The sequence below is a fragment of the Heloderma suspectum genome, chromosome 3 (genome assembly GCF_057233095.1).
Source record: "Heloderma suspectum isolate Gila_16-S chromosome 3, 16-S_ref, whole genome shotgun sequence".
NCBI classification, from domain to species: Eukaryota; Metazoa; Chordata; class Lepidosauria; order Squamata; family Helodermatidae; genus Heloderma; species Heloderma suspectum.
The window spans coordinates 213,636,272-213,663,051 of NC_139460.1; the positions used below are offsets into that span (position 1 = coordinate 213,636,272).

Genomic DNA, 26,780 nt, shown 5'->3' on the forward strand with positions numbered 1-26,780 from the left:
CTTTCCCAAAGCTGGCTAGCTTTCTTTTTGTTTTTTCTTACTCTCTCACACACACTCTCAGTGATGTTATTGCATATATTCCTAATTTTCTTCATCTCAGCCTCTCCAGATTTCCTTGCTGCTACTTGTTTTAAATTGCCATGTTTCCTGTACTTAGACTTTTCAATAACAGAGGAAGTGACTACTAATTACAACAAAGTACATGCCATAGTAAAATCCAGGTACAGAGATATGGCTCACTGGGATGCAGTGAGAGTAGCCAAGTATATTTCTTCTCTTCTCCTTCCATCCCCTCCCCCTCCCCGGCCTCCACCCCCCAAGTGGATCCTACCGAAAAGAAAAGTTTAGTAACGTGCCTGTACTATGCTGCTGTAGTCTGCGATATCTTCAGGAACAGTAGCTTCATAGCTGCTCTGAAGGAAGATTGGCCTGTTATCATTAACATCCAGCACAATGACATGTATGGTAGCTGTCCCAGTCCTCCGTTTCCCTGTGGGGCCATTATCTGTGAGAACAAAGTGGTCCATGTAATTTCCTAACATTCAGAAAAAAAGTAAATTCTACTGACTAAATGGAAGAAACACCAAAGCAAACAGGGCAAAACTTTTCCAGACATCATCTTATCTTCTTTGGTCTACACGCATTTGTCAAATCATTCCACCCATCCCCCCATCCCAAATCCCAATTCATTTCTGAGCTCCCACTTGCTGGAGAGCCACCATACTCCAGTAGTCCCAGATGTCTACTCTCTTCTTGCTGGATTTTCATTTGGGGCTGGGCCCAACTTTTATGACTCTAACTAGTATATGACTATAACTAGTTGAGGCTTACTAGGGTATCTTCCAGTTGCGATGCCAGTGAACAATATCACCAAGGACAGAATGCAGCCAACAAGGATGCCACAGGATGGTGGTACTGTCTGGTGGATATGTTGTTTTGACTCCACTATAAATTGTTGGGGTTATTTTGCATTTCAAGCAAGATTTTAAGTAGATTCACTTACAATATACGAGTTTATTTGTTTAACACCTGCAGCAGATATGCCTATTGTATATTGATTTGCATAATGCATGTTTACTGTCACATGCATCATGAAGGCATATGAGTAATGGCTGGGTTGATGGATGAACATAGAACTTGTATGCACACTACAATTCACAAGCCCCTAGACTTTCTTCCACATGTTAGCATGTTAGATCTTCTACAGTGCCCACTGTTAGACTGCTAAAAAGCATATTCCAGAGCTGGGAGTGCTTGAAGAATCACTACTGAACATGGATAGAGGAAATGTTTCTCCCACCCTAGCCATCTATATGATTCGAAGTGTATATTTTCTGCACTGGGCATCTTTAAATAAAGAAAAGGAAACTGGTATAATCTCCTTAGTTTTGATTGGTGATAAAGGAAAAAGTCAGAGATCATTCAAAATTAGAAACAAAATTAACAGTTTTTTAAAACTCAAATGTGTTTCAGTTTCAGATTTTGGAAACCTTTGAATTCAAAGTTCTGTCTCTGGTTTTGGAACTTTCAGTTCTTACTTTTGGAAATGTATTTTTGTGCGTGCTAAGAACTGGGTGTCTAAGCAAAATACAGATCTCTGAACCTTTAGAAAAATAATTGAGAGACACTTCTATAAAAGCATAGAAGCAAAAAATAAGGATGGAGTGCGTGTTTAAAAATTCACAGTTCGAATGTTTACATTTGCAGTGTACCAATTTACATTTTCATTGCAATTTTTTTACAGTTTTTTTGCTTCAGCTTTATTGAAAAGCCTATTAAAAAATCAGTTCTCATGTGCAAAGCATCAGTATGAAACTGTAGAATTATAAATCTCACTGAAGATGTATAATCCTACCAATTATATTCCGTTCTAAATAATGTCAAATCTTTCATAAGTGCATGCTACCTAGAAAATAATCTTTGTGATCAAAAGAAGGTCTATGCTGGGGAATGCTGGGCGTTATAGGACTTTTTCTGTCTATACATGAATACGATTGCACCCCTAATTAATCTACATTCAGATTGATTGACTGTACTTCATTACATAGTATGCTTGGGAGTATTTTCATTAACAAGCTAATATGACACAGCATCTCCATCTTGTCCAAAGCTACAATGGGGTTCCTCTCGAGAACATGAGATTAAAATGCATGGAAAGCCCAGGATTAACTGAAGATGATTAACAAACTCCATTCTGCTCAATAAAAGCCATTTGCTCCATATGGAGACTGAGATTTACTAATGGAATTGAGATGAAAAGTTTAGAAATTGTAACAGAACATTGTATTATTAATTTGTATAGGTCCTTCGTATACAGTTCCTTCTTCCATTGCCTCCAAATGAGGCAGAATGGAATACACATCAGTTGCTTAGGATAACTGAAACAAAAGTACTCCAGAGGAAACCCTTACCAATGGCCTCTAGGATGAGCGTATAGGAAGGCATGGTTTCTCTGTCCAGGTTGACTACTGTTCTAACTACCCCATCTCTAAAGCCAACACTGAACTTTCCATCCTGGTTCCCACCTGCAGAAAGAAAAAAGAAGAAAAGAATTACTTTAAAGAAGAATGACAGACATAGATTTGAACATACACACACATTTTTTTTAGGAAATATGCGTTGTAAAACTAAGATACTGAGAAATTAAGGCTGCACTCCTATATACCCCTAGCTGGGTATAAGCCCCATTGAACTCAATGAGCCTTACATCTAAGTAAACATGTACGTATAGGAGTGTACTGTAAACCACATGAAAAATAATCCTGCTTCCTCCATGCATACGCATACACAGGTGTGGGTATACCAAAGCTAGGCACAACTGTAGGATTTGACACTATCACTCTGCACATCCAAATACAGTCTACGATGTTTCACAAATGTGACAAATAAAGCTTGCAGAATTACATGCCCCAACACCACTTAAAAGGTTGTTCTAGATTTTTAAATCTTCAGCACTTCAACCCACTATCTTTTTACCCTATGTCATTTTACTCGGTTACCGATTTAGCTTTGATTGCTGTACATCTGTACACAAAAAAATGTCAGCAACAGCTTTATGCTAATAAACATCACAAAGAGTCTCATTATCAAAGCTTCAAACTCATACTGGGGCATGCTGGGAGTTGTAGGACATTTTTCTGTCTAAACATGCATAGGATTGCACCCTATGAGCTTTAAAGCAACTTAAAGCTAATGAATGGTTCAGAGTGGATTGTGTGGATGCATCCCCTATTTGTACCCCCAAACCATTTTAAAGATATGTGTGTGTGTGTGTATTGATTTATGTTGCCGTGGACAAAATTGTATCTTGATTCTTGCATTTCTCCATTTACTATAAGAACATAAGAAGAGCCATGCTGGATCAGACCAAGAGTCCATCTAGTCCAGCATTCCGTTCACACAGTGGCCAACCAGCTGTCGACCAGGAACCCACAAGCAGGACGAGTCCAACAGCACTGTCCCACTCATGTTCCCCAGGAACTGGTGCACATTGGCTCACTGCCTCCGGTACTGGAAGTAGCACACAGCCATCAGGACTAATAGCCATTGATAGTCTTCTCCTCCTCCAGGAATTTGTCTAAACCCCGTTTAAAGCCATCCAAATTGGTGGCCATCACTACATTCTGTGGCAGCGAATTCCATAGTTTAACTATGCACTTTGTGAAGATGTACTATAGAACAAGAAAGACATAAACAAGTAGTGCTGTGTCAAAAATTCCTCCCAGATAGTTTTTGAACATTCTCATTAAATTTGGCAGAAAATGAATTGTTTTTGAAAAGAAATTCAAAGAAAGAAAGAAAGAAAATTTGGAGAAATTCTTATGGGTTTGGTTCAGGGTTCTTGGGCTTACCTTACTGATGAGGTGGCTGAGGAGTGTGCGTGAACATCTTGTCTTTCACTGAACAATCATCTCTCTGACAGCCTGAAGCCTCCTTGGCTTCCTGCACTTCCTACTGAGGGGAAGCCTCCGATAGGGCTTTTTCAGATCAAGAAGTGCAGGCAGCCTGGGAGACTGTAGAGCAATGGAGAGATGTGTAATAGAAAGAAAAACACAGATAGTACCCTCGGCCACCTCACAATGATTAGGTAAGGTCAAAAACACCACCAAAATAAATTCAAAATAAATCATAAATTTCCTGCCCTGAGAATGAGGCAGGAAAATGGAAGCCTTTTTCCATGGGGGAAGAAAACTTTCAGGAAATTGGAGGTCAGTTTTGGCCCAGTAATAGCTCCAGCTCTTCCATGGAGCTGGATAAACCGCACCCCCCCAACTCCGCTCATGCACACACACACTTGCTACAGGCTTTCAGAGAAGGAGCAGTTACCGGCACCTACACATTAGAGACAAGATGTATCCACAGTCACCCCTCAGAAATTGGAAGACCCTGGGGAAGGTGCTGAAGAATGACAACTAGAGCTGACCCAAAATTTCTCAGAATACATTTTTTTCTCAGAAAAGTCCTGAGATTGTTCTTTACTTACACCTCTAGAAATAAAAGGCCACTTCTCAAACTTTTCTCCAAATCTTCTTCACCATTATTTCTTGTGGTGGCTGCATTTCCCCCCACCTCCATGCCCTGGACTGATGCTTGGTATGGGGTATGGTGGAGGATGCAAAATGGGGGCCAGGCTGCCAACACAGTTGGTGCTGTTGCCACTTCCAGTGGCAGTGCAAAAAAACAAAAACAAAGAACCTTTAGGGGAAAAAAGAAAGAAGCTGTGCTACAAGTAGGGATGTTGGAGGAATCCATCTGAGCATTGGAGCTTGGTGAGTTTTCACTGGCTCGGCCCGCTGGACTCTGGCTCGCTTATCCACGAGCTGGCCCGACTTGGCATGCAACAAGTTGGGCCAGCTCACGGATTTTTCGAGGATATTTTTTTATTTGTGCAAATCATGATTTGTGCAAAATTTGGGATGTAAATAGTGCAATTTGTGCAAAACTGAGGCGTGAATGGTCTAATTTGTGCAAATTACACCATTTAAGGCCATGATTTTGTGTAAATCACGATTTGCGCAAATAAAAAAAACCCTGATAAATTTTCCAGGTTGAGGCTTGGCTTGCAAATACAAGCTGAGTTGGGGGTGTTGTGGAGATCCGTTGGGTCCCCAAAGGATTGGATTTCCCCATGGCGGACAACCCTAGCTACAACCCTTGTCAATGGTGACCCTGACCTCTGAGAAAGTGTTGGAGAATTTCTCCTTCCCCTGGAGAAATTTGGTGAAATTATCCCTCAGTTTCTCTGCCCACAAATAGGGTGGAGAATTGCTCTACAAAGAAGTGAATGAATGGTACAACAAAGATCTAAGGTGCCATTCAGGATTCTGGGCAGCAGAGGGCGAGAATGGGCAACTTTTGGAGCCTTAAATGGAAATAATACATGTCTAGTTGCCCAGTGCTACTTTGATCCAGCTGGTAATATTTTTCTCTTAAAATGAGACCCAACAAAGAACACTTAGGGTGCATATTTAGACAGAAAAAAGTCCTGAAACTCCCAGCATGCCCCAGGCAATCGCACCCTTATTTGTGTAGGGTAAGATCCAGCCAAAATTAAATACTTTTATATCTAATTGATTTCAGCGGGATAAAAAGCACGTGTACTTTTAAGTCCCACTGATTTCAATGAAAGAGAGATCACAGGCCTGCCCAGTTTCTGACGAACCAAGTGGAAGTATCCCACCAGCCATGTACAGCAGCTCATTTTTGCTACTCACTAGAAACTGTAAAAGCATGGTGGGACTGTCAACCACATGTCAGGCCGCAATACCTAGGCTGCATTTAGTTTGATGCGTCACAGGTTGGGGAGGCCAGAATCACATACATAAAGATAAATCTCTTCCACTGACATCACTGGGACTTAAAACTGCTTAACTGGTTAGGTCATGCCCTACATTTAAAAAGCTGGTCATGATTCATTCAATACATTAATCAACCTGCAGAATGGCAGAGGTCTTCCAAGAAGCTCTGCTTTCATACAGCAGCTTAGATCTTGCAAAGCTTATCTTATACTAATTGCCAAATACCTCTATGAAGAAATAAAAGTTTGTAACATTATTGATTAAAATGTATAAATCAAAATGAAACAGCAAGTGGTAGAAAGGTGGCTTACTCCCTAGCGTTTACCATCAAAAAGGGAGAATTTCAGCCTGCGCTCCTATCAGCTAGATGTGCTGTGCTCCATATAAGATAAGGTATCATGAGCAGTTGGACAAACAGTCCAATCATGGAAAGAACCCTGCTTAAGAAGGGATATATCAAATGTCTATCATCTTATTACTGGATGCCTCTTGGAAGTGTGGCCTAATATAGCTGGTTGACCTATTCTGCAATTGGAATCACATACAAACCCCCAAAAGAAAATGCAGACACAATCTTGAACATATCTGCTATGACAGTAGCTCTTTTATGCAGACACAGTCCTGAACATATCTGCTACAGCAGTAGTTCTTTATAAAGTGGTTGAGGGCCTATTTTCAAGCCAATGTCTACATCAGAATATAACATACCTGGCTACACTTCACCAAACACTGCAAATGAGTTCAGCCACAATGCCTTCCTCAAACTGTCATATCCACATTCGACATACATAAGGCAGCTGATGACTCTTTCAGTCTGATGAAGCATAGATAATTCTCAGGAGCAAACAACCCAAAACAGCACTGCTATCGTTTGTAAAGCATCATAGGAAAACATATGCAAATCCCCATGCAAATTAGCCTTGCAAACCTAACAGCAGGATGAACAGCCCGTTTGGCGGTCATATTTGCATACATTTTCCCCACACTGCTTTGCACCAATACTCCGCACCACACATTCCTAGTGGGAAAGGAGGGTGGTAACAGACTAAAGAAGAGTTGCTTCCCCAGGTGTCAAGCTAGAAAAGTGGAAATGGGACAGCCATGACCCACTCCCAGTAAGGATGGCGGCGAGTGGAGGAGTGAAGGAGCTCTACCTTGTAAGAGATGGAAGAGGAGAAGAAATGGGTGATGGTTCCTGCTGAATGGAGTTAAGGGGAGAGTGTGGAGAGGGACTGAGCCTTTAATCAACCAAGAGTTAGCCTATTTTTATTACGTGTTAATAGGATTTTATGCCTTTTCAATGTCACCCACCCCAAGCCTTTGGGGGCAGGCTATAAATCTGGAAGAAAGAAAAAGAAAGAAAAACATAGCAGTAAGGATTGATCAGTATTCTGCATTGCTTATGAACTAAGTGGCTTCTAATTCCAAATGTTTTATCAGTAGTGAGGCTCCCAGAAAGGTTGGATTACCTGTGATGAAATAACTGAGCTCGGCATTAAGACCCACGTCTGCGTCGGTGCAGTTCAGGCGCACCACTTTGAAATCACGAGCTATGTTTTCTGGAAGTGACACATTGTAGACCACCGGGAAGAAGGTGGGGTTCTCATCATTCACATCTAAAACTACAAGAGAGAATTTGATCAAGGTTGACTCTGGGCCATGCCCCAGGCACTACCTAACATTCTTAAAAGATTTGGTGTCAGCTGCTGCTACAAGTCAGCCACTGGTTTATTCCACTGTTACTGTCTTATCATTTGGACACCCATCGGGATTTGACTAGGGATCAGATCTACGCCACATTGTCTGTCTCCTAAAAACCCCCAAACCAATTCAGGGAAGTAAGAGACAAGCAAACCAGTACGGGCAATACAGCAAGTTGGCAAAGGGTTTGGAAGGAAGTGGCAGAATTGGCAGGGGAATTCCCAAGTAATAAATATGTAACAGTTAGGAGCATTTCCCATTCTAGACAATTGTCAGCTATGAGATAAGCTATATAAATATAGCTCATCACAATACATAAAGAGATCTTATTCTTATATATCTGAATCTAAAGACATTTCTCTTCTCCCAGGCGTCTTAGCTGCTTTTATATATTTTATATTGCACTTTGAAACTAAGAACTTGTGCTGGAGTTTTGCTTTTTTCCTCCTCCCTCCCAATCCCCTTTCCTTTTGTGTCATGTCTTTTAAACTGTAAGCCTGAGGGCAGGGAGTGCCTTATTACTGATCTTTGCTCAGGGACCCTTTTTTGGCTGAAGAGTAGGGTAAAAATGTTGTAAATAAATACATTTCCTGTCCTCATTTTATTTATCATGTACTGTGTTTTTATTCTTTTAGTTCATGTAATTCGCTCAGTGAACTTTTGGAATTGGACCATAAACAAACAAACAAACAAATAAATAAAAGAGACTTCCTTCCATTGGCGTATGGCAAAAAGCACTGAGAGAAGAGAAAGTCTTCCCCAAACGGATAATAGATTAGCTTTTCTAGATCCTAAAAGCATCTTAAACCAGTCACTTTTTAAGGTTTGTGCAAAACTTAAAAAGAGATTATCATTTTAAAAAAAACCAAACATGAACTAACAGTACACAAAGTGGTTCAGATTATACCTTTCACCCGAGTGACTGTGTCAGTCCAATAAATAGTACCATCCAAATCTTTTTGGATCTTATCCAACTTTCTTTAGTATCATCATCATAACCACACACATAACAAATAAGTACTCAGAGCATTATGAAGTGAGCATGGACAACCCAACCTCAAAGTATGAGTTCTTACATTACTCTAGTCGCATAGGAGCTACTCCTTCCCATGCGGCTAGATAACATCAAAAGCATGGGACCATGCAGTAGCGCTCCATGCTGCTTCAGTTCTCACACCACTGGGGTAGCATGAATATCACGGCTATATGTCTGGTTTGTAATGGTCTATGGCCTTTAGAATGGAGTGGGGAGCTGCTTGAGAAAGACAGCAACACTCGAGGCAGTTAAAAATAGTTGAGTTCGATAGAGAGAGAGGAGTGAGTAAGGTTCAGTTAGAGCAATTGGGAATAAGTGTGAGAAGATGGAGTTGTAGAATAAGAGCAAGAACTAATGATTAACAACAGCTATTGTTGAGGTTTACTTTGCTTTAATAATAATTTCCAGTTCACAGATACCAACTGTATCTGCCCCTTCTGTATATTTCTGGGGTAAATGTCTACCATAACTTCTGCCTGGGGCTGGGTGTGACATCATTCACATTCAAGATTTCTCACACGACCTCTTAATGCAACAGTGGGGTTTGATTTTTGCATAAAAACTTGCATCTTCAAGAAGGTAGAACTTTTAATTCTAATCTGTAGTTGAGTCACACATTCCCCCTCCCCCCGGCTGTTTTGCATGGGCAGTTTTCCAGTCTCAAAGCAGTGCAGTCCTTGAGCCAACTCTAAAGGGACAAACCTAGAGAAGTTCTCAGTCTCAGGACAAAGATACTGGGCACTCCTGCATGCTTGGCTTCTCCATTTCTTAGTAAACACAACATGCAAAATGCATAGTAAATGTGGCACCCTTAACTTGATCCACCCTAGCTGATGGACAGCAAATTAACTGAAGTATTAGAAGAGGCAAGAGATCCTTGAGCAAAGTTTAGAGGATCCACCACACTAAAAACATATTTAAGCATGAGACAGCAGTAATAGTGTGATAATGTGCAGAGTGTTTCAGTCCTTCAGTCACCTCTGACAGTGAGAGTGCTGGTAGAACTCTTGGATGGCACTCCTGCGTCACTTGCGATTACCCTCAGGTAGTATTCAGCGATCCTTTCTCTGTCTAGAACAGCTATGGAGTTGATCAGACCAGTGCTGCTGTTGATGACAAAGTCCATCCTGGGCATGCCCACCTGCATGCGGTATGTCACTTGACCATTCAGGCCTTCGTCGAGGTCAATGGCTAGCACCTACGACGGAAAGCAAAAGTGAAGCACAACTGTTGGGATGAGCTCTTCTTGATGAAGATGATGCCAGAAGCTTTAGATCAGCCTTCCCCAACCTGGCGCCCTCTAGATGGCTGGGGATGACGGGAGTTGTAGTCCAACACACCTGGAAGGTGCCTGGCTGCGGAAGGCTGCTTTAGGTCTTTAGAAGCCTTAGATGAAGCCAGAAGCCTTAGATCCCAACAGAGTAACAGCTCATTTCCCAGAGACTTGGTGTTAAATGCAGCAGATGTTTTAAAGGGCTACCACAGCTGGGTTTTTTTTTACAGCATATCACCTGCATTTTAATCCCTCCCCTTATATGGGAGACAGACTCTAGCCCAAGCCTGCACAGCTATGAGGACACATAATGCCAGTTACCATTCTTGATGTAAATGATTACAAAATAATGATTTCTGATTTAGAAACAAGTTCTCTCAATAACTTAGGTACAGATGCTGGCAGTATTGCCCCAAAGACCTTTAGCAAAGCAGTAACAGAGCCAGCACTGGAGGCTCCGGCCGTGCTGGTTCCTGGAACACAGAGGTGGAAGCACCAGGACTTTCTGATGAGCAAGGATGATGATGTCACCTGCCACCCCACTCGGGCTTCCCTGTTCCCTCTTGAGCTTAGCAGCAGCCCTCACAGTAGCTGGGGTGGGAGTAGCTCTTCCATGCACACATATATAATACACACACACCCCTAGAGATGGATCAACATAGCTACCTGCATTTCTGGACTTTCCTTGGGGGTGTGGCTATGGGGACTGTCATGATGTCTGCTTGTACGTCAAAATTACTACTACACCACTGCAAGAAGGTGTTCACCTTTTCTCTTGAATAGACTAAGAAGAAAGAGATGGACTAGGAGGGAGGGGAGCCCAACCCCTTCAGCTATGAGAAAAGTGATGAGCCAATGTGGAAATGTCACAAGGGGTTTCATAGTCCTCCCTGTGTCTAGCTCTCCCAGCCTCCCCCTTGGCTTTTCTACATAGTATGGGATATAGTCAGTGTGGCCATCTGAAGGAAACGCCATTTGCCACCCCAACGTAGTCTGAAAACCCACGCAGGATGGGATGCTGCCTTTATAAAAAGCTGTAATCCAGGGGTGTTGAACCATTTCAGCCTGAGGGTCAAATTCAATGGCAGAGAAATGGGGGGGGGGGAGCTGCATTCCAGTGGTAGATGGGGCCAAAAGCAAAGGGGGTAGGGAGAACATATCTAAAATACCAGCATATTGCAGCTGAAAGCTCTTTCTGCCAGTAACTCGGCCTTAGGAGAGGCATCTCAACCTTTTAGAATGGGGGGAAAACGACACAAAACCATCACATGAACAGCAGGCAGGGGAAACAGTAAGGGTGTGTAGCCATCTTGGGAACCCTGGAGGGCCAGATTGGGATCCCAGGTGGGCCGGATTTGGCCCACGGGCAAGAGGTTCAACACCCCTGCTGTAATCAAATGGCAGTGGAGAAAATACCACCACTCATCCCCATGTCTGCAACATAGCCCAACACATTTTCTCAAAGCCCTTTCATTTTGTGTATGGTTGTAATGGAAAGTGAGATAGGAGAAGATTCACCTGGAAGACGGATGAGCCTGCTGGTAGACCCTCAGGAATCTCAGTGATAAAAGGTAAGGTCTGGAAGGTGGGGTCATTGTCATTGAGATCTAGCAAGTTTACATACACAGTGGCGCTACTGGTGGCCCGTAATGGTGGCCTCCCACCTGCAGAGATCAGAAGAGTCACAGCCTTAATCCTTTTCCACTGAAGCAACGTTTCTAAGATTTGTCATAGCAAACTTCCCTACACCAAGGAAAAAGGGCTTTGGGTAACTCACTGACAATTCACTTTCAGTGAGAAATAAGTCTTGGTTTTGGAAAATGTCATTGTGATAACATAAGAAGAGCCCTGCTGGATCAGACCGAGAGTCCATCTAGTCCAGCACTCTGTTCACACAGTGGCCAACCAGTTGCTGACCAGGAACTCACAAGCAGGACATGAGCGCAACAGTTAAAATAAACTGTACAGGTAAGAGATTAGAAGGCAATGTTTATCTAACCTTAACCAATCTATAGTTGTTGCTACTCTTCCTATGTAAGTATTATGGGACTATTATTTAATGCACTGTAAAGAAATGTCATCTATCTATCTATCTATCCATCCATCCATCCATCCATCCATCTATCTATCTATCTATCGCAAGCTAATCTTGTATTTTTAGCAGCAGACTAAGAGAGTTAACTGATTTTAAACAAAGGCATAGAGCAATTGAAGAAAGCGTACGATCAGTGACGGAGACCACAATCTTCCTCATGAGCTCAGCTTCTTGCGGGTTTGGATTCTCTCTGTCCAGCACAACCCCTGTTGTCCGAATCTTCCCTGTGGTGCTGTTAAGACTGTAAAATTTATTTGGTGGTCTAATGCTGTACACGAGGGAACCGTTTTCTGCCAGGTCTGGGTCAAACGCTACCACCTACAGAGATCAAGAGAGTGATACTACATTGATATATGAGGAGACAAAAAAAAAAATTCCTTTTCATTTTTTAGTCTACTGCGCAGCCAGCTCTAAAATGAAGCATGAAATACAAAAAATGGGGATAAAAGCATCACTCAGATTCCATGCTCTGTTTCACCTAAGCACACTACATATGATCTAGTTGAAGAAACTGGGTTGGATCGAGGTTTAGTCATACTCAGAGTAGACCCATTGAAATCAGTGGAACTTTAGTTAGTCATGACTAACTTGATTACAATGGGTCTACTCTGAGTATGACTAAATCTGGATCCAATCCAATGTCTTTACATCTTTTTCTGGGGCAGCACCACCACATTTTGTTTTATGCAAGCAAAATACAATGACTGAAAGCAAGTAAATCAATGTTCTGCATATAATCACTCTGCCTGTGACACATCAGCTAAGGTGGTAGGCCATATAGTTTAAGGTGCTTATGATGCCTGTGTTTCCGGATGGACGGCTCCTAGCAGCACTAATCAGAAGGCATTGTGCAGATATTCTGTCTTTTCCTCCGTAATTGATTTTTTTTGTGGCAAGAAAAAAGATGGAAGAAATGGTGGGGCAATGTGGTAGGGCTGCAAATGGCAGACGATGGTGTCTGGACCCCCCGTTCAATCATGTGAATGAGGCAGGGTAATTGTGCAATAAAAGCTTCGCCTGGAAGTACCTTACATGATCTCATCAGAAATGTTTTACATGTTCTTTACAAATCCTTCTTTTTTAGACGATAATTGTCTCTTTTCTCAAACATTAAATTAAGAAAGCACACACATGTACACATCAGCGTGCACACACACACACACACACACACAGAGTTACAATCCCACTGCTCTAGAACAATCCCTCTAAATCATCAGTTCTATCCCAATCACTAAAGGATACTACTCATTTGTATAATGCAATTAATTTACATGTACACACATTTAAATTAGTGAGGCTGAACAAACTAACCAATCAACCAAAGACCGCCTTAACTGAATATACCAACTGTTTGCTAGCTTAACTTAATTCACAGCAGGTCAGTTTTTGAAACTGATACATATATGATAGATCTCATATTATATTTTCACATATTTCAGATATGGGAGTGTATCCGTGTCACTTATGACTCTAAAATATAGCTATCTCTAAGTGATGGTAGCTTTTTCAAGTTATGATTTTAAGTCATGAGTGAAAACTGTGCTGTTCCCAGCAGGACTATCTTGACCTATTTTGGCACCCTAGGCAAGGTTGATATTTTGGTGCCCCACATGCTGCCAACTTCACTTCTCTCTTGCCCATCCTGATGGCAGCTGCCACCACTGCCACCACCACTACCCTCCTACACCTTGCCTTATGCCCCCCCCACAGCCACCCCCCCCAATTCCGTCATACCCACCTGCATTCTGGCAGTAACACCAACACCATCTCCTCTTGTTCTCTTTCCCTTCCCCTACCATCCTGGCTGCTGCTGCCATCGCTTCCTCCATGTTGGCTCCTCTTTGTTTTCCTTTCCCCATGCATCCTCCCCTGACCCCTGCCATCCTCCACTCTTCTGGCTTCCCCCCTGGCAACCACCACCTGCCTGCCTTGCTTGCTGTGAAGGGTCCTTCCTAGCAAGGATTCTGTTGGCCCTGGGGTTGCCTGCCACAGCACAGGCAGTCTCCAAGGCCATCTCACCCAGAATGCCTTGATATGAGGAAGGTCCCCTCGCAGTGAGGCCTTGGGGTTGCTGCTGCTGGGCGGGTTCTCTGGGGAGACTCGCCAGCCACTTTTCTGCTATGGAATTTGCAACAGCAGGGAAGCAGCCAGCAGGGCTTCCCAGAGAGCCTACCCTGCTCCATGCCTAGCTTTGAGGGGTTCTCAGAATGAGGGAGGGAGCAGATGATGCCCTGGAGAGCTGTGCCAGGCATTCTCCAGCAAGAGAGCACCTGGCACAGCTCTCTGGAATGCTGGGCAGGCCAATGCCTCCTTCCGAGAAGACCTCAGAGCGAGGCATTGGCCTGCCACTCCGTGCATGGCCCTTCCAGCAGCAGAGGGGCATGTGGCTGCGGCTAGGAGGACCCACTGCCAATGCTGGCCTCTGCCACTGTCACCACCACCATACAGCCACCGTTGGCAGTGCTACCGTCAGGGGATTGCTTACTGCCCCAGAATTAGGTGCCCAAGGCAGTCACCCTGTTGGTCCTGGTCTCCAGATTCTTAATATTATTTAAATGGAAATACGGTGTTAGCTCCGATAAATGATTCCCTAACTTAAAGTCATAAAGGGGGATTTAGCCCTAAGTCACAGACCCAGGATGGGTTCCCAAGCCCATTTTTTCCATCAAACAACTTTGGACAGAGGTTTACACACCCCTACGGTTTGCTGAATGGTTTGATCCATGTTCAGAGTAAAGATGAGCCAGACTAGACTAGAAAGGACGCCCAAACCATACGTTATTTGGAAGCAGGCGTCAGGGGGACAGGGAACCCTTTAGCCTGGTTGCCTTAGCAACAAGGATGCATCCCATCCCCATTCAGAGTGAGTTCAGGGAGAGAGCTTTTTTTGCCCTGAGTGATGTCGCCATATAGCCAATTGGCTTTTGCTACAACATCACAGAGTGCAAACAAAGCCCTCCCGTTGCCCTCACTCTCAGTGGGGGGCGGGGAAATGAGCATGTCCCTGTTGTCAAGGCAACTCCCTGTCTTGCCACACTGAAAGATTGTACACACTGTTCAGGATCCCATCTCCCCCCACCCTCCAACCCCCAATTCAGTGGGAGGACAAAAAAATGGCTTTGTTTGCCCTCAGCAGTATCACCATGTAATCAGATCTGACTGGTTGCAGATCTGGTTTGCTTTGTTTTTAAAAATTACCCTAAAGGGGAAAACAATGGCTTCCAAATCCACAAAAATTAATTATTCATTTTTAAGACTTCTGAATATGCGTTGAAAGCATTCACAAGAAAAGGAGACACATTTACATGTGATAGTTAGCCTGGACTCTGGGAATCTTTCAAAACACCATCTCCCATATGTAGCTTTCTATTTTTTAAGATTTTGTGAGCTGCCTTGCTCTGTGTTCCATTCTGTACTGGTGAAACTGAGGAGATGCAGAGTAAGGCCTTCTCTGTGGTGGCACCTACCACGTGAAATATCCTGACCAGGGAGTTCCACCAATAAACATCTTCTACTGGCCACCTTTTGTTGAAAACTCCCCAGCTGCAACTTAATCTGAATTTTTTAATTGCTGCTGATGTTCTGGTTTTGATTTGCTTGTTTTTTATTGTTTAGTATTTTAACTCATTTTAGACCGTCATGCTTTTAAATTATTATGTAGTTTTATATTGTAAGTCACCTTGAGGACCATAGTCTGCCTGTAGAAAGATGACTAATATATTTAATAAAACAATGACAACAACAAAAATATATTTAAAGAATCTAAGTCCTACAAGGAGATTGAAAAAAATCACTTCAAGGTGGAAAAAGGATGGTTGAATTTACCATCTAGGACTGGAAACTGACTGGTTGCTGGAATTCTAAATGAATGGAATTCTAAATGAAGACTTGGACTTTTGAAGTCATTATATTATTTTAATTACATAGAAATAAATTATATTTAATCAGCACATGCATGATTTCATGTGTTATTAAAGTACTGTGCTTCAAGTTGCTAACAGAAACAGAAGTACAAGGAACCAGAACCGTGTCAAGATTGATGGTGCACTCAAAAACAACACTTGTTCATGGATGGGGAGTGAGGGAGAGCTCAAAGGCCAGTTAAGGTAACTGAGAGTTAATTTCTATACAGTGAACGTGGACTGGAGCCCTTTGCTATTTCCCTCCTCCCCAGAAGATTAATGTTTCATTATGGTGTGTTTTTTTTTTTAAACACAGCCTTTCTTGTTTGATGATTTTGTGGATTCTCTCCGCTTTCCCCTCATTTATTTTCTGTTTCACGCCCGTCATTTTTCTCCTAGTGTGATGGAGTATAATTCTCCCTCTCCCTCTCTTTTATTTTGCCAGAGGGATTTGAAAGGCTTTAAATCAATGCCTTTCAGAGAGGTCCTTGAAGGAGGTCGCAAGCAAGGCTGGGGAAGTAGAAATTGGCCAAATTTTTTACTTTAACCCCCCCCCCCCCAACACATACACACATGCAGACACAAAAGGAAAGGCCATGTCACGTTTGCAAAGGATGGGAACTCTGTATGCAATTCAAGGACCGTGTTCACCAACTGTGATTTCATGCCTTCCCAATCACATTAGGGTTCAGGACTACAGTGGAGGGCACAGAGTTCATTTTACTGGCACTGACGGTAGAACAAATTCTAGCCTTGTGCTGCAGAATCCAAAGAATACTGGTGGGAAAAGCTGCAGTGATTCTGACCATCTTCATATGGCTAAATGCAGTGGTGTAGCGGTCAGCTTTGAAGAGCAGATGCTCATCATGACAGTCCTCATAGCCATGTCCCAAAGGAGAGTCCAAAAATGCAGGCAGATGTGTTGATCCATCCATCCATCCGTCCCGCCCCCCCATGTGTGTGTGTCTCGCTGTCTGTCTTTAAACTCACATTAACTACCCAACTACTGTGAGGATTTCAGCTATGCTTAGAAGGAACAGGGAAGCCTGAGAGGCCTGACAGATGATGTCATCACCTCTGCTAATCAAAAGGTCCTGGCCCTTCCACCCTGTGAGCCCTGGCTCCACTACACCATTGGCTAAATCAGGGCTGCAGAACCTCTTTCAGCCCAAGGGCCAAATCCCATGCTGGAGAAGCTCTCGGGAGCTGCATTCCAATGGTGGGCAGGGCTAAAGGCGCACAGGGCAAGGCCAAAATACCAACATATTTTTAGTTTTAGCTCTTACTCCCAATAACTAAGTCTTTCCAACCTTTTAGAATGGGGGAAAACAGCTCAAAAGCCGAGGAAGTAACAAACAATGGTGGTTGGGTGAAAGGGGCATGGACTTCTGAGAAAACTCAGAGGGCCAGATTGGGATCCCTGAAGAGCCAGATTCTCCCCCCCGCCGCCCCGGCTGAGGTTCTACGCTCCTCGGCTAAATGAATATATATTAAAGCAGGGGTTTCAACCTCTTTTTCTACATCTTTCAGGGAACCTTTTGTACATTGACTTGTCTGCCAAGGCAAGTCCTTACACTTCTTACATGGAACCCTAGTGTGTCACAGAGGATTCTGGGGAATGTACACTCAGTTCCTGCAGGGCACTGGCCAAGCTTGTTGACTTCATCATTGCCCCTAATGAAATGAGTGTGCAACCTAAGAACACACAAACACTCCACTGCACTGATAGTGATGGGCAAGATGTTGCTCAGGGTAGTTTGTCCACCATTTTCTCAATGAAAAACTCTGTTAAGTGTCCCCTGTAAAAACACTTTGAAGATCACTGTATTAAAGGAAGTGTATGTGATCTGCTGAGACTGGGGTATTTATTACTACATTGGGAATAAGTAACATGTGAAGCATCCCTCACAGAGGACTACCTGAAATACCAAGTCTGTGATTAAACTTCTGCATTTTCCTTTTATTGCAAGCCCTTTATAACCAACACAACAGAGGCTATGTCTTGAACTGCATTAAACAGATAATAATTGTTAACAGCTACCAGCTATTCACAGGTCTTTACAACAAAAGGGACTGGTCATTACATTAAAAAAATAAAGCACAGTTATATCCTTTTGACAAGTATTTGTTCACACCCAAACTGATGGGTTAATACTGCCAGCCTTGTAAGCTCTGGCATATATGTGGTGGTGGTGGTGGTGGTGGTGCCCTCTTTGGCTAAAAGATACTCTCAAGAAATGGACTAATCCTGGATGTAAGGCTCTTTCCACATTAGGGCCTTTGGGGGCTGCTGAGGCATTGCTCTTCCACAATCAGCTGGAAGCGTAATTATAACTGTAGTTCTATATTGCACATAGAATCATAGAATAGTAGGGTTGGAAGGGGCCTACAAGGCCATCGAGTCCAACCCCCTGTTCAATGCAGGAATCCAAGTCAGAGCATCCCTGACAGATGGCTGTCCAGCCTCATCTTGAATGCCTCCAGTGTGGGAGAGCCCACCACCACCTCCCTAGGTAATTGGTTCCATTGCTGTATTGCTCTGACAGTCAGGAAGTTTCTCCTGATGTTCAGCTGGAATCTGGCTTCCTGTAAATTGAGCCCATTATTCTGTGTCCTGCACTCTGGGATGATTGAGAAGAGATCCTGGCCTTCCTCTCTGTGACAACCTTTCAAGTACTTGAAGAGCCCTATCATATCTCCCCTCAGTCTTCTCTTCTCGAGGCTAAACATGCCCAGTTCTTTCAGTCTCTCCTCATGGGGCTTTGTTTCCAGTCCCCTGATCATCTTTGTTGCCCTCCTCTGAACCCTCTCCAGTTTGTCTGCATCCTTCTTAAAATGTGGTGCCCAGAACTGGACACAGTACTCCAGATGAGGCCTAACCAGTGCTGAGTAGAGGGGAACTAGTACTTCATGGGAATTGGAAGCTATGCTTCTATTAATGCAGCCCAAAATAGCATTTGCCTTTTTTTGCAGCCACATCACATTGTTGGCTCATATTTAGCGTGTGATCTACAACAATTCCAAGATCCTTCTCACTTGTAATATTGTTGAGCCAAGTATTCTGCATCTTGTAACTGTGCATTTGGTTTCTTTTTCCTAGGTGCAATGGGGAATAAGCACATAATATAGGGCTTATTCCCCATTGCATCTTCACAAGCAAAGACAAAAGTGAGTAGTTATTACTGATCTAGGACTGCAGCTTTATAGTAAAATTCTAGCTATGGGTAGGATCCAATGGTGCCCTACTGCTGGGGGGAGCACCACCGATCCCCGATGTGCATGTGGCCAGCCCCACTGGTGGCGGCACACATGTGGCCCTCACCACTGGTGGCAGCAATGTAGCACTTCCGGAGGCAGGCCCACAAATGACCAGAAATGCAAGTTTCTGAAAGGCATGGCCTGCCCCTGCCAGAAACTTGAGTTTTTGGTTGTTTGGGGGCTTGCCCCCGGAAACGCTACATAGCCACTGCCAGTGGTAGAGGCTGCAAGTATGCTGCTGCCACCACCAGGGACAGCCTCATGTGCACTGGGAACTGACAGTGCTCACTGCCAGCAGTAGGGCACCATTGGATCCTACATTATGTTTAGTCAGAAGTAGGCACCTTTTGGTGCAATAGGACTTATTTCATGGAAAGTGTACTTTGGATTGCTGGGAGTCAGGCAGAGCTTTCCCTGCACTGATGCTCTAGCCAGGGCTGCTGCCATTAAGCTGCATAAAGACAGGCAGAAGCAGGCAATGGACAAATCACTAGCAGCTACCACAATCCAGAAAAGGAAGCATCCCACCCCCTGACACATCCAGGCTTCCTGGCAGGGGAGCCAGTGTCTCCATCCCCATGACAGAAGAGCCATGCCTCCTTGTCACCTCCCGCTCAACTAGCCTTGTCTATGGTGCTGTTGGGACAATAGCAATGCTATTCTGCCATTTGAGAATTGACACAGTCTCCTGTGTCATGTCAGAGGACTCCACCCCAGCTGGCATGCAGAGAGCATCATCAAGAGATTCCTGACAAACTTCATGTGCTAACGGTACTTCTGTGATTGCACCTTTTAATATTTGGTGTTGAATTTTAAAGTTACAGGGAACACGCAAGTTCCTTGTTACAACAGCATCGCTAGCTACCAAACTGTTTCTGGGCAGAATTCAAAGCGCTGGTTATGACCTACAAAGTCTTACATAGCTTGGGACCAGGCTACCTGAAAGACCACGTTCTCCCATATGAGCCTGCCTGGTCCTTAAGATCTTTGGGAGAGGCCCTTCCCAAAAGACTACCATCGGAGGTGCATTTGGTGGCAATGTGAGAGAGGGCTTTTTTGGTGGCCGCTCCCAGGCTGTGGAACTCCCTCCCAAGGGAGGCTCGGTACACTCCCTTTCTGCTGCCCTTCTGCCACCAAGTAAAGACTGCTTTATTCAAGAAGGCTTTGGGCTTGTAAGTGGGTCTGTTGGGCTTGATGCTGTTTTTAATAACATTTTCCCTTGTAACTATGTTTGTTTATTGTATTTTAATGTATTGTTTTAATCAATTTTAATTGTTTCTTTAAGCCACCTTGAGTGCCATTTTTTTGGTAGAAATTTGGGGTACAAGTACAATAAATAAATAATACAAATAATTATGTAATAAGTTGAGAACCTTTGGATTCTGTTTAGTATATACGCATCATAACTCTTTTTTAAATGTATATTGGTCTTTTAAGTATTATCCTGTGTGTGTGTGTGTGTGTGTGTGTGTATTTGTGCCTCATGTTGCCTGCAGTGCAGTCTATCAGTTGACCATCTCACACTTCCTACTGATCCTTCACTGCTGGATAATAGTAACATATTTCTTTGGGGGGGGGGGAAGAGTCTTTGCCTCACACCACTCAAAGGAAGGGAGAGCCATGAAAATGTATACTGCAATTAATGTTTATATCTTAACCTTGGGAGAGCCATAGCTTGTATCAGGGATCCAGCTCAGGCATTTAACCTGTAATAATGCAGGAAACAACACTGGAATAGGAAGAGGGGTGGGAGTGCACTTTCATTGATATCGCCATTAGTGACGGACAATCAACTAATCTAGTGCGCTCTTCTGAAACTTCTACAACCTTTTAAAAGAAGGTTTTGGCACACAGAATAAAATGTTGCTACCACACGGATGGCTCTTATACAGGGAAATGAATTTTTTTATATTGTCAGGAGACTTTTACTACCACAGCAATAGAAAATTGACTTCAGTACTTATTTGTATTTGAATTATAGTATCATGCCCTACAATGGGTTTAAGAAGCCAGTTGACTTCAGTACTTATTTGTATTTGAATTATAGTATCATGCCCTACAATGGGTTTAAGAAGCCAGTGGAACCTAAGATTCCTACATCCCATCAACGGACACTATTTTACTATATTCATGTAAGAGCTGGAGAAGAGAATGCTTCTACCCATATTCAAAATGCATTTACATCACCAGTAAACAACCACAAACAAACCCCTCAAAACCAAAGTTAAGAGAATGGGGTTGCAATCCTGAGAGTATGTCCCATTAAAATCACTGGGCCTTATTTCTGAGTAGACATGTATAAGATTGCACAGCAAGGTTGAGTGAAAATTGCTTCCAGGATGTCTCTGACTTAAACCACTAACTGACACACTGCATTGGGTTGCTTCCAGACATGGCTTTTAATGTGCATCACCACGAGTTCTTCATGCAATTTTACAGGGGGGAGGAGGGAGATCCAGATGATACAGCATTTCAATCCCAATCCTTCTGTGTTTTCCACTGCTTCTTTCATCTTTTTTCTTAACACAGAAAATTCATTAAGGGGGGAAAGTGCACGATAGCAGCATAATCGCTTTTCAAGTGTGGATAGGAAAATGTGTGATTGAGGCCTGGTGGGATGAGTGATTCCAGGTGGACAGCTCCTATTGTTCTCAATCAAAAGGCATTGTGCAGCTATTCTGTCTTTTCCTCCTAAACCAATGTATTTTAATTGTTTTTTGTGGTAAGAAAAAGACAGAAGCAGCAGTGGATGAACAGAAGAGAATTACAAATGGAAGATGATATCCCCCCCCCCCGCCTTGTCTGGAAGCACCCCTTTCCCCTGGAAGGATCACTGGAGATGGTCTCTTTTCTATATTGCTTGCCATGAATGTTTGGTTTCGTAGCCATTCCATGTCCTGCACCACAAGTCTGATCCATAATCATGTTTAGCACAACTAACAAGAAATCAAACTGGTTTGGAGTTGTGAAACTGACTAGATATGGTTGTCTGATTAGATCCAGTTGTGAAACTGACTAGACTATAAATCAGTTGAAATCAATGGGACTTGCAACCCAAACCCTAACCATAAGCAACCATTAGCTGGAAGTAAGCGTAGCTGCAATCCTCTTGCCTTGTGCTGCATGCACTCTTTAAAAACCATCAACTTTAAAAAAACAACAACAACCTAAAACAAATTGCAATAGTGCTGCTTAAAAAGAAAGAAAAAGGACACACACACACACACACACACACAAAACAAGGTGCTAAAAAGCACTCACTTCAGAACATTGGAAGAAGGGTTGTGTGTGATGACCAAGAGGGATATGGAAAGGAGAGGGAACAATGCTGCCCACTGGGCAATGACATGCCAACAGTGTGGAGGGAACACAGGGAGATGCACCACATCAAAAAAGTGCCAGAACTCCTGATGGTCAATAGCGTACAGCAGAAAAGCAATGGTTTTGTAGCCTTACTAGGAGGCTTATGTCTAGAGGTGTCCTGGGAGACAAAATGAAAGGATGAGCAATGGAGTCAGGAATCAAATCATCAGTATACCAGAGATGTTCCAGGTCAGGAATGAGGCCAAAGTAGACACACTACCTTGCAGTTCTATATAACATTATTTCAAAAGCATCTTTTCCTTTGCAAAGTACCTTCAGTGGAGAAGCTGAGGTGGTGTCTATGCTTATCCATCCCCCTGCTAGCTGCTTTTTCTCCTGAAAACTCCCCTCCCCTAAACTGCTTTTCTCCCTATGGGGCACCAGACCAGTGTCCATGAGTATATTTGGTAAGGTAGGGCCAGCATAGGAACATAGGAAGCTGCCTTACACTGCCCTTGCTTGCACAATCACAGAGGGAAAATAAACCATGGTGACTTATTCCCCAATCCCTGTGCATGCCAGGGGGATTTGGCAGCATGGCTTGTTCTGTAATGCAAACCTGGCTAGGGTAGCTTGTTGCTGTGGGTAACAAGCCACCCAGAACTCATGGGCTACTGTAGGGTTCTGGGTTGCTTGCTACCCATGTCAACAAGCTATGCTGACTGTGTTCACACAACACAACAAGCTGCATTGCCAAGGGTAATTGCGCAAATCCCCCTGGCATGTGGTGGTGGTGGTGGTGGGGGAGGGAAATAAGCCACCATGGCTTATTTATTATTACAATACATTTACACTGATTTATGCAATCATGAGAACCCAGTCACTGAGTCAGACCCTGGGTCCATCTAGCCCAGTATTGTCAATATTGACTGGCAGCAGCGGCTCTCCAGGGTTTCAGGCAGGATTCTTTCCTAGCCCTGCCTGGAGATGCCGGGGGTTGAAACTGAGACTTTCTGCATGCAAAGTATGGGCTCTACCACTGAGCTCCAGCCATTGAGGAGCCATATATTTGCAGGGTCCTGCTTGGACTGTGTGCTCCAATTATCCCACTCTTTATTTCATATATACTTCTTTTAAGGAAAATCACACACACACACACACACACACACACACACAATGATTGAGTGAATTTTGCACTTCAGAAAAAGATGAGTGTTTATTATTTTGAACACATACCGTTGTGACATCAGAGTTTGGGGGGGTCATCTCCACTAGATTAATGAAGTATGGCTCATCCTTCCATATTGGGTAGTTATCATTAATGTCCAGCAAAGTGATATTTACCTGAAAAGAATCACAGTTGTAAATTGAGACTCTTTAGACATTTTAGCCAGCTTCCCTTAGTACTCCTATACCTGGACTAGCAGGCTTAAAATATATATATATTTTTTACAGGTTATAAATGCCAGACAGGAACGTGATGACAGTGTCTGACAAGACTCCTCCTTGTGTCCATGCTGATGTCCCTGTCACACACAATATAGCTTTTTAGCAAGACTCTGCCTCTCCAGCCACATTTCACTTGGCAATGCCAATGCTTATTCTTCATTGTTTATTCTGGAAGAGGAGATGCCACTCTCCAGGGAAGCTTTCAGAATGTTGTGCTTAGGCTTCCTGACAATAGTGCAGACACCTCAGTCTACAACTGCATGAGTCACAAGCCATAAATGAATTTGACTAATTTTCTTTCACCCCCGACCTCTGAGCCACTTCCATTATTGTCGCCTGGGTTATTCATAATATGCTGAGTAATCTTGATGAATACATTCTTCCTTTGCATATTCTTACCACAGGGAGTATTTGAAATGGGGACTGTGGCTTTAAAACTTACATGTTATTTCTGTTCCGTGACCAAACTTGTGAGGCCTGGGTTTAAGTCTCATATACATCACCTTTTCTTTTGACAGTATGGTTTACTACCAGTGTTGTTACCTCTTACCAAAAGTATTTACAGGGTCAAACATGATAGCACTTCATCACAGTGGTACCATCATATGTCAGCCTAACGCAGAAGGGCCCGGTTCACACATAACAATAAGACAGGGTTCCAGGGAAACCCTGGGTTATTGTTTATGAGTAACATGCTTGTGCATGCTGCCTGATGACTTCTGTTGCAAGTGGGAGCAGCTAAACAAATGATGGCCATTCCATCCATGCTTTAGTGTTATGTGCGAGCTGGGAACTCTGGCTTGTCTCTCCCCCAACAAACTAGAGACATAATCCATGCTTTATTTATTTATTACATTTCTATAATGCCCAATAGCTGAATCCATCTTTTTGTTGTTGGCTTATGAGTCTGGAATGTCAAGAGAGAGACAAGCCAGAATTCCTGGTTCGTACGTAATGTTAAACAATTCCAAGCATCCCCCAGGCGGCATGGCTGAGGAAATACTGGGAGTTGTAGTCCAACGCATCTCGATACAGGTTGGAGAATGCTGTACTAAACAAACCACAGGTGGAAGGTCCATGGTTTGTTTAGCAGCACCTGCTTGTGTTTATGAGCACAGCTCATGTAAAGCTAAGCCAGTGTTCTGGGGGAACCCTGACCTATTGTTACATGCAAACTGGGCCCCATGATTTGGAGCACATATTACAGTTGCTATGGGAATGTTACAGAAAATGAACACTCCATAGCATCATTCCTTTCTCTCCATAATATCTGCCAGTACAAAATGGATTGGTACATCATGCTTTTAATTAATTAATTAATTCATGTTTACTGCCCTTCAATCAAAAATGCCCAGAGCTATTTACAATAGATTACAAAACCCAGTAAAAAAAAATCAATAAAACAACAGTTGACAATAGAACAAGGAAGCACTAAAAACAACCACAGCAGGAAAAAAAACCCCCATCAGAAATTAGAAGCCTGGGGAAATAAAAAATAGGGGCAGGGGCAGACATAACACAGGTGTATAAAATTATGCATGGTGTGGAGAAAATGGATAGGCTTCTTTCATAATACTAGATCCCAGAGCTGACCCAAGACATTTTGCTGCCTGAGGCAAAGAATAAAATGGCGCTCTCTCCTGTTCCATGTGCAAAGGCCTACTGGACTATTTCTTCAACACTTACAATGGAACAGCATCCTCAGCTGCACAGGGCAGGCTGCTTGACACTCAGCTCTCTCCTCCAACACCTTGCTACCGCCTATCAGCATCTACCACCTGATGTGACGACCTCACTCTGCCTAATGGTAGGGCTGGCCCTGCTAGATCCCCAGGGGTCATCCAATGAAGCTGGGTGGTGGGAGGTTCAGGACAGATAAACAGATGTCCTTCACCACATAGCATATAGTTAAACTATGGAATTTCACTTCCTCAAGATGTGTGATGGCCATCCACATAGATGGCTTTAAAAGGAATTAAATCAATTTATTAAGGCAATTAATGGCACCTAATCATGATAACTATATATGGCTTTCAGGATCAGAGGCAGTATGTCTCTGAATACCAGTTGCTGGGTAACATGAGCAGGAGGGTGTTATTGCACTCATGTCCTTCCTGTGGGCTTCCCATAGGCAGCCGGTTGGCTACTGTAGAACAGATTGCTGGACTAGATAAGCATTCCACCAGCACACTTTGTATGCCCTTATCATCTTATGGCAGTTAAAAGACATTAGGAGAGGTAGCAGGTGAGCTTTCCTGGGGAGAGTGTTTCACAAAGCAGGGCACTACCACAAGCAGGGCACTATAACTGTGAAGCCCCTCTCCCCAACTGCCACTCACTTCACCTCAGATGGTGGAGGCACTTGGAAGAGGGCCTCTGAAGGAGTTCTTAGCTTACCTACATGCAAGTTGAAGTGGGAAGTGATGATCCCTTAGGTACATGGGTTCTAAGCCATGAAGGACTTTAAAGCTAAGTGTCAGCACTTTGAATTGAGCCCAGAAATGGAATGGGATCTAGTGGAGGTCTTTAACCAATGTTTGGTCCCACTTATAGCCTAGGCCATGTTTCCATGACAACAGAAGGAGAAGTGAATGGAAGAGTACTGGATTTTTTAAAGAGGAATCAGCTTTGCTGCACTTTGGTCCATGCAGGGCTCCACGACCAAGTGCTCCGCACCAGTAAAAATTACTTCACAGAACATTCTGCCTGGTGGGGATGGGGGTTGGAATGAATGTAATCTGATTGGCAGTGGCTGCTCAACCAATAAGAGAGGTTTCCCCTCCTCTTCCCCCCTTTCTCCTTTCCCCTGAAAGATGCACCTGATGCACCTGCATTCCAGATGCACCCGCATTTCAGGAGCAAGCCTCACTGAGCACAATGGGAGTTACTTCTGAGTAAACACACATATGCTTGTGCTGGGAAAGGGAGAACACAAAGACAGGAAACCAGCCCCCATTTTAACCCA

General features: G+C 43.4%; 1 protein-coding gene across 1 annotated transcript in view; it reads right to left on the bottom strand.

Moving 5' to 3' along the window:
* Positions 1–344: 344 nt before the first annotated feature.
* CDH23 (cadherin related 23) overlaps positions 345–26,780 on the bottom strand; it is a 512,093-nt gene continuing 485,657 nt past the window's right edge. The window contains exons 22-28 of the mRNA XM_084845647.1: positions 23,603–23,710; positions 12,032–12,221; positions 11,327–11,472; positions 9,514–9,733; positions 7,268–7,420; positions 2,412–2,525; positions 345–505 (exon numbers count right to left, since the gene is read on the bottom strand). Coding sequence (XP_084701773.1) covers positions 345–505; positions 2,412–2,525; positions 7,268–7,420; positions 9,514–9,733; positions 11,327–11,472; positions 12,032–12,221; positions 23,603–23,710 — 1,092 coding nt within the window. The remainder of the gene's footprint in view (positions 506–2,411; positions 2,526–7,267; positions 7,421–9,513; positions 9,734–11,326; positions 11,473–12,031; positions 12,222–23,602; positions 23,711–26,780) is intronic.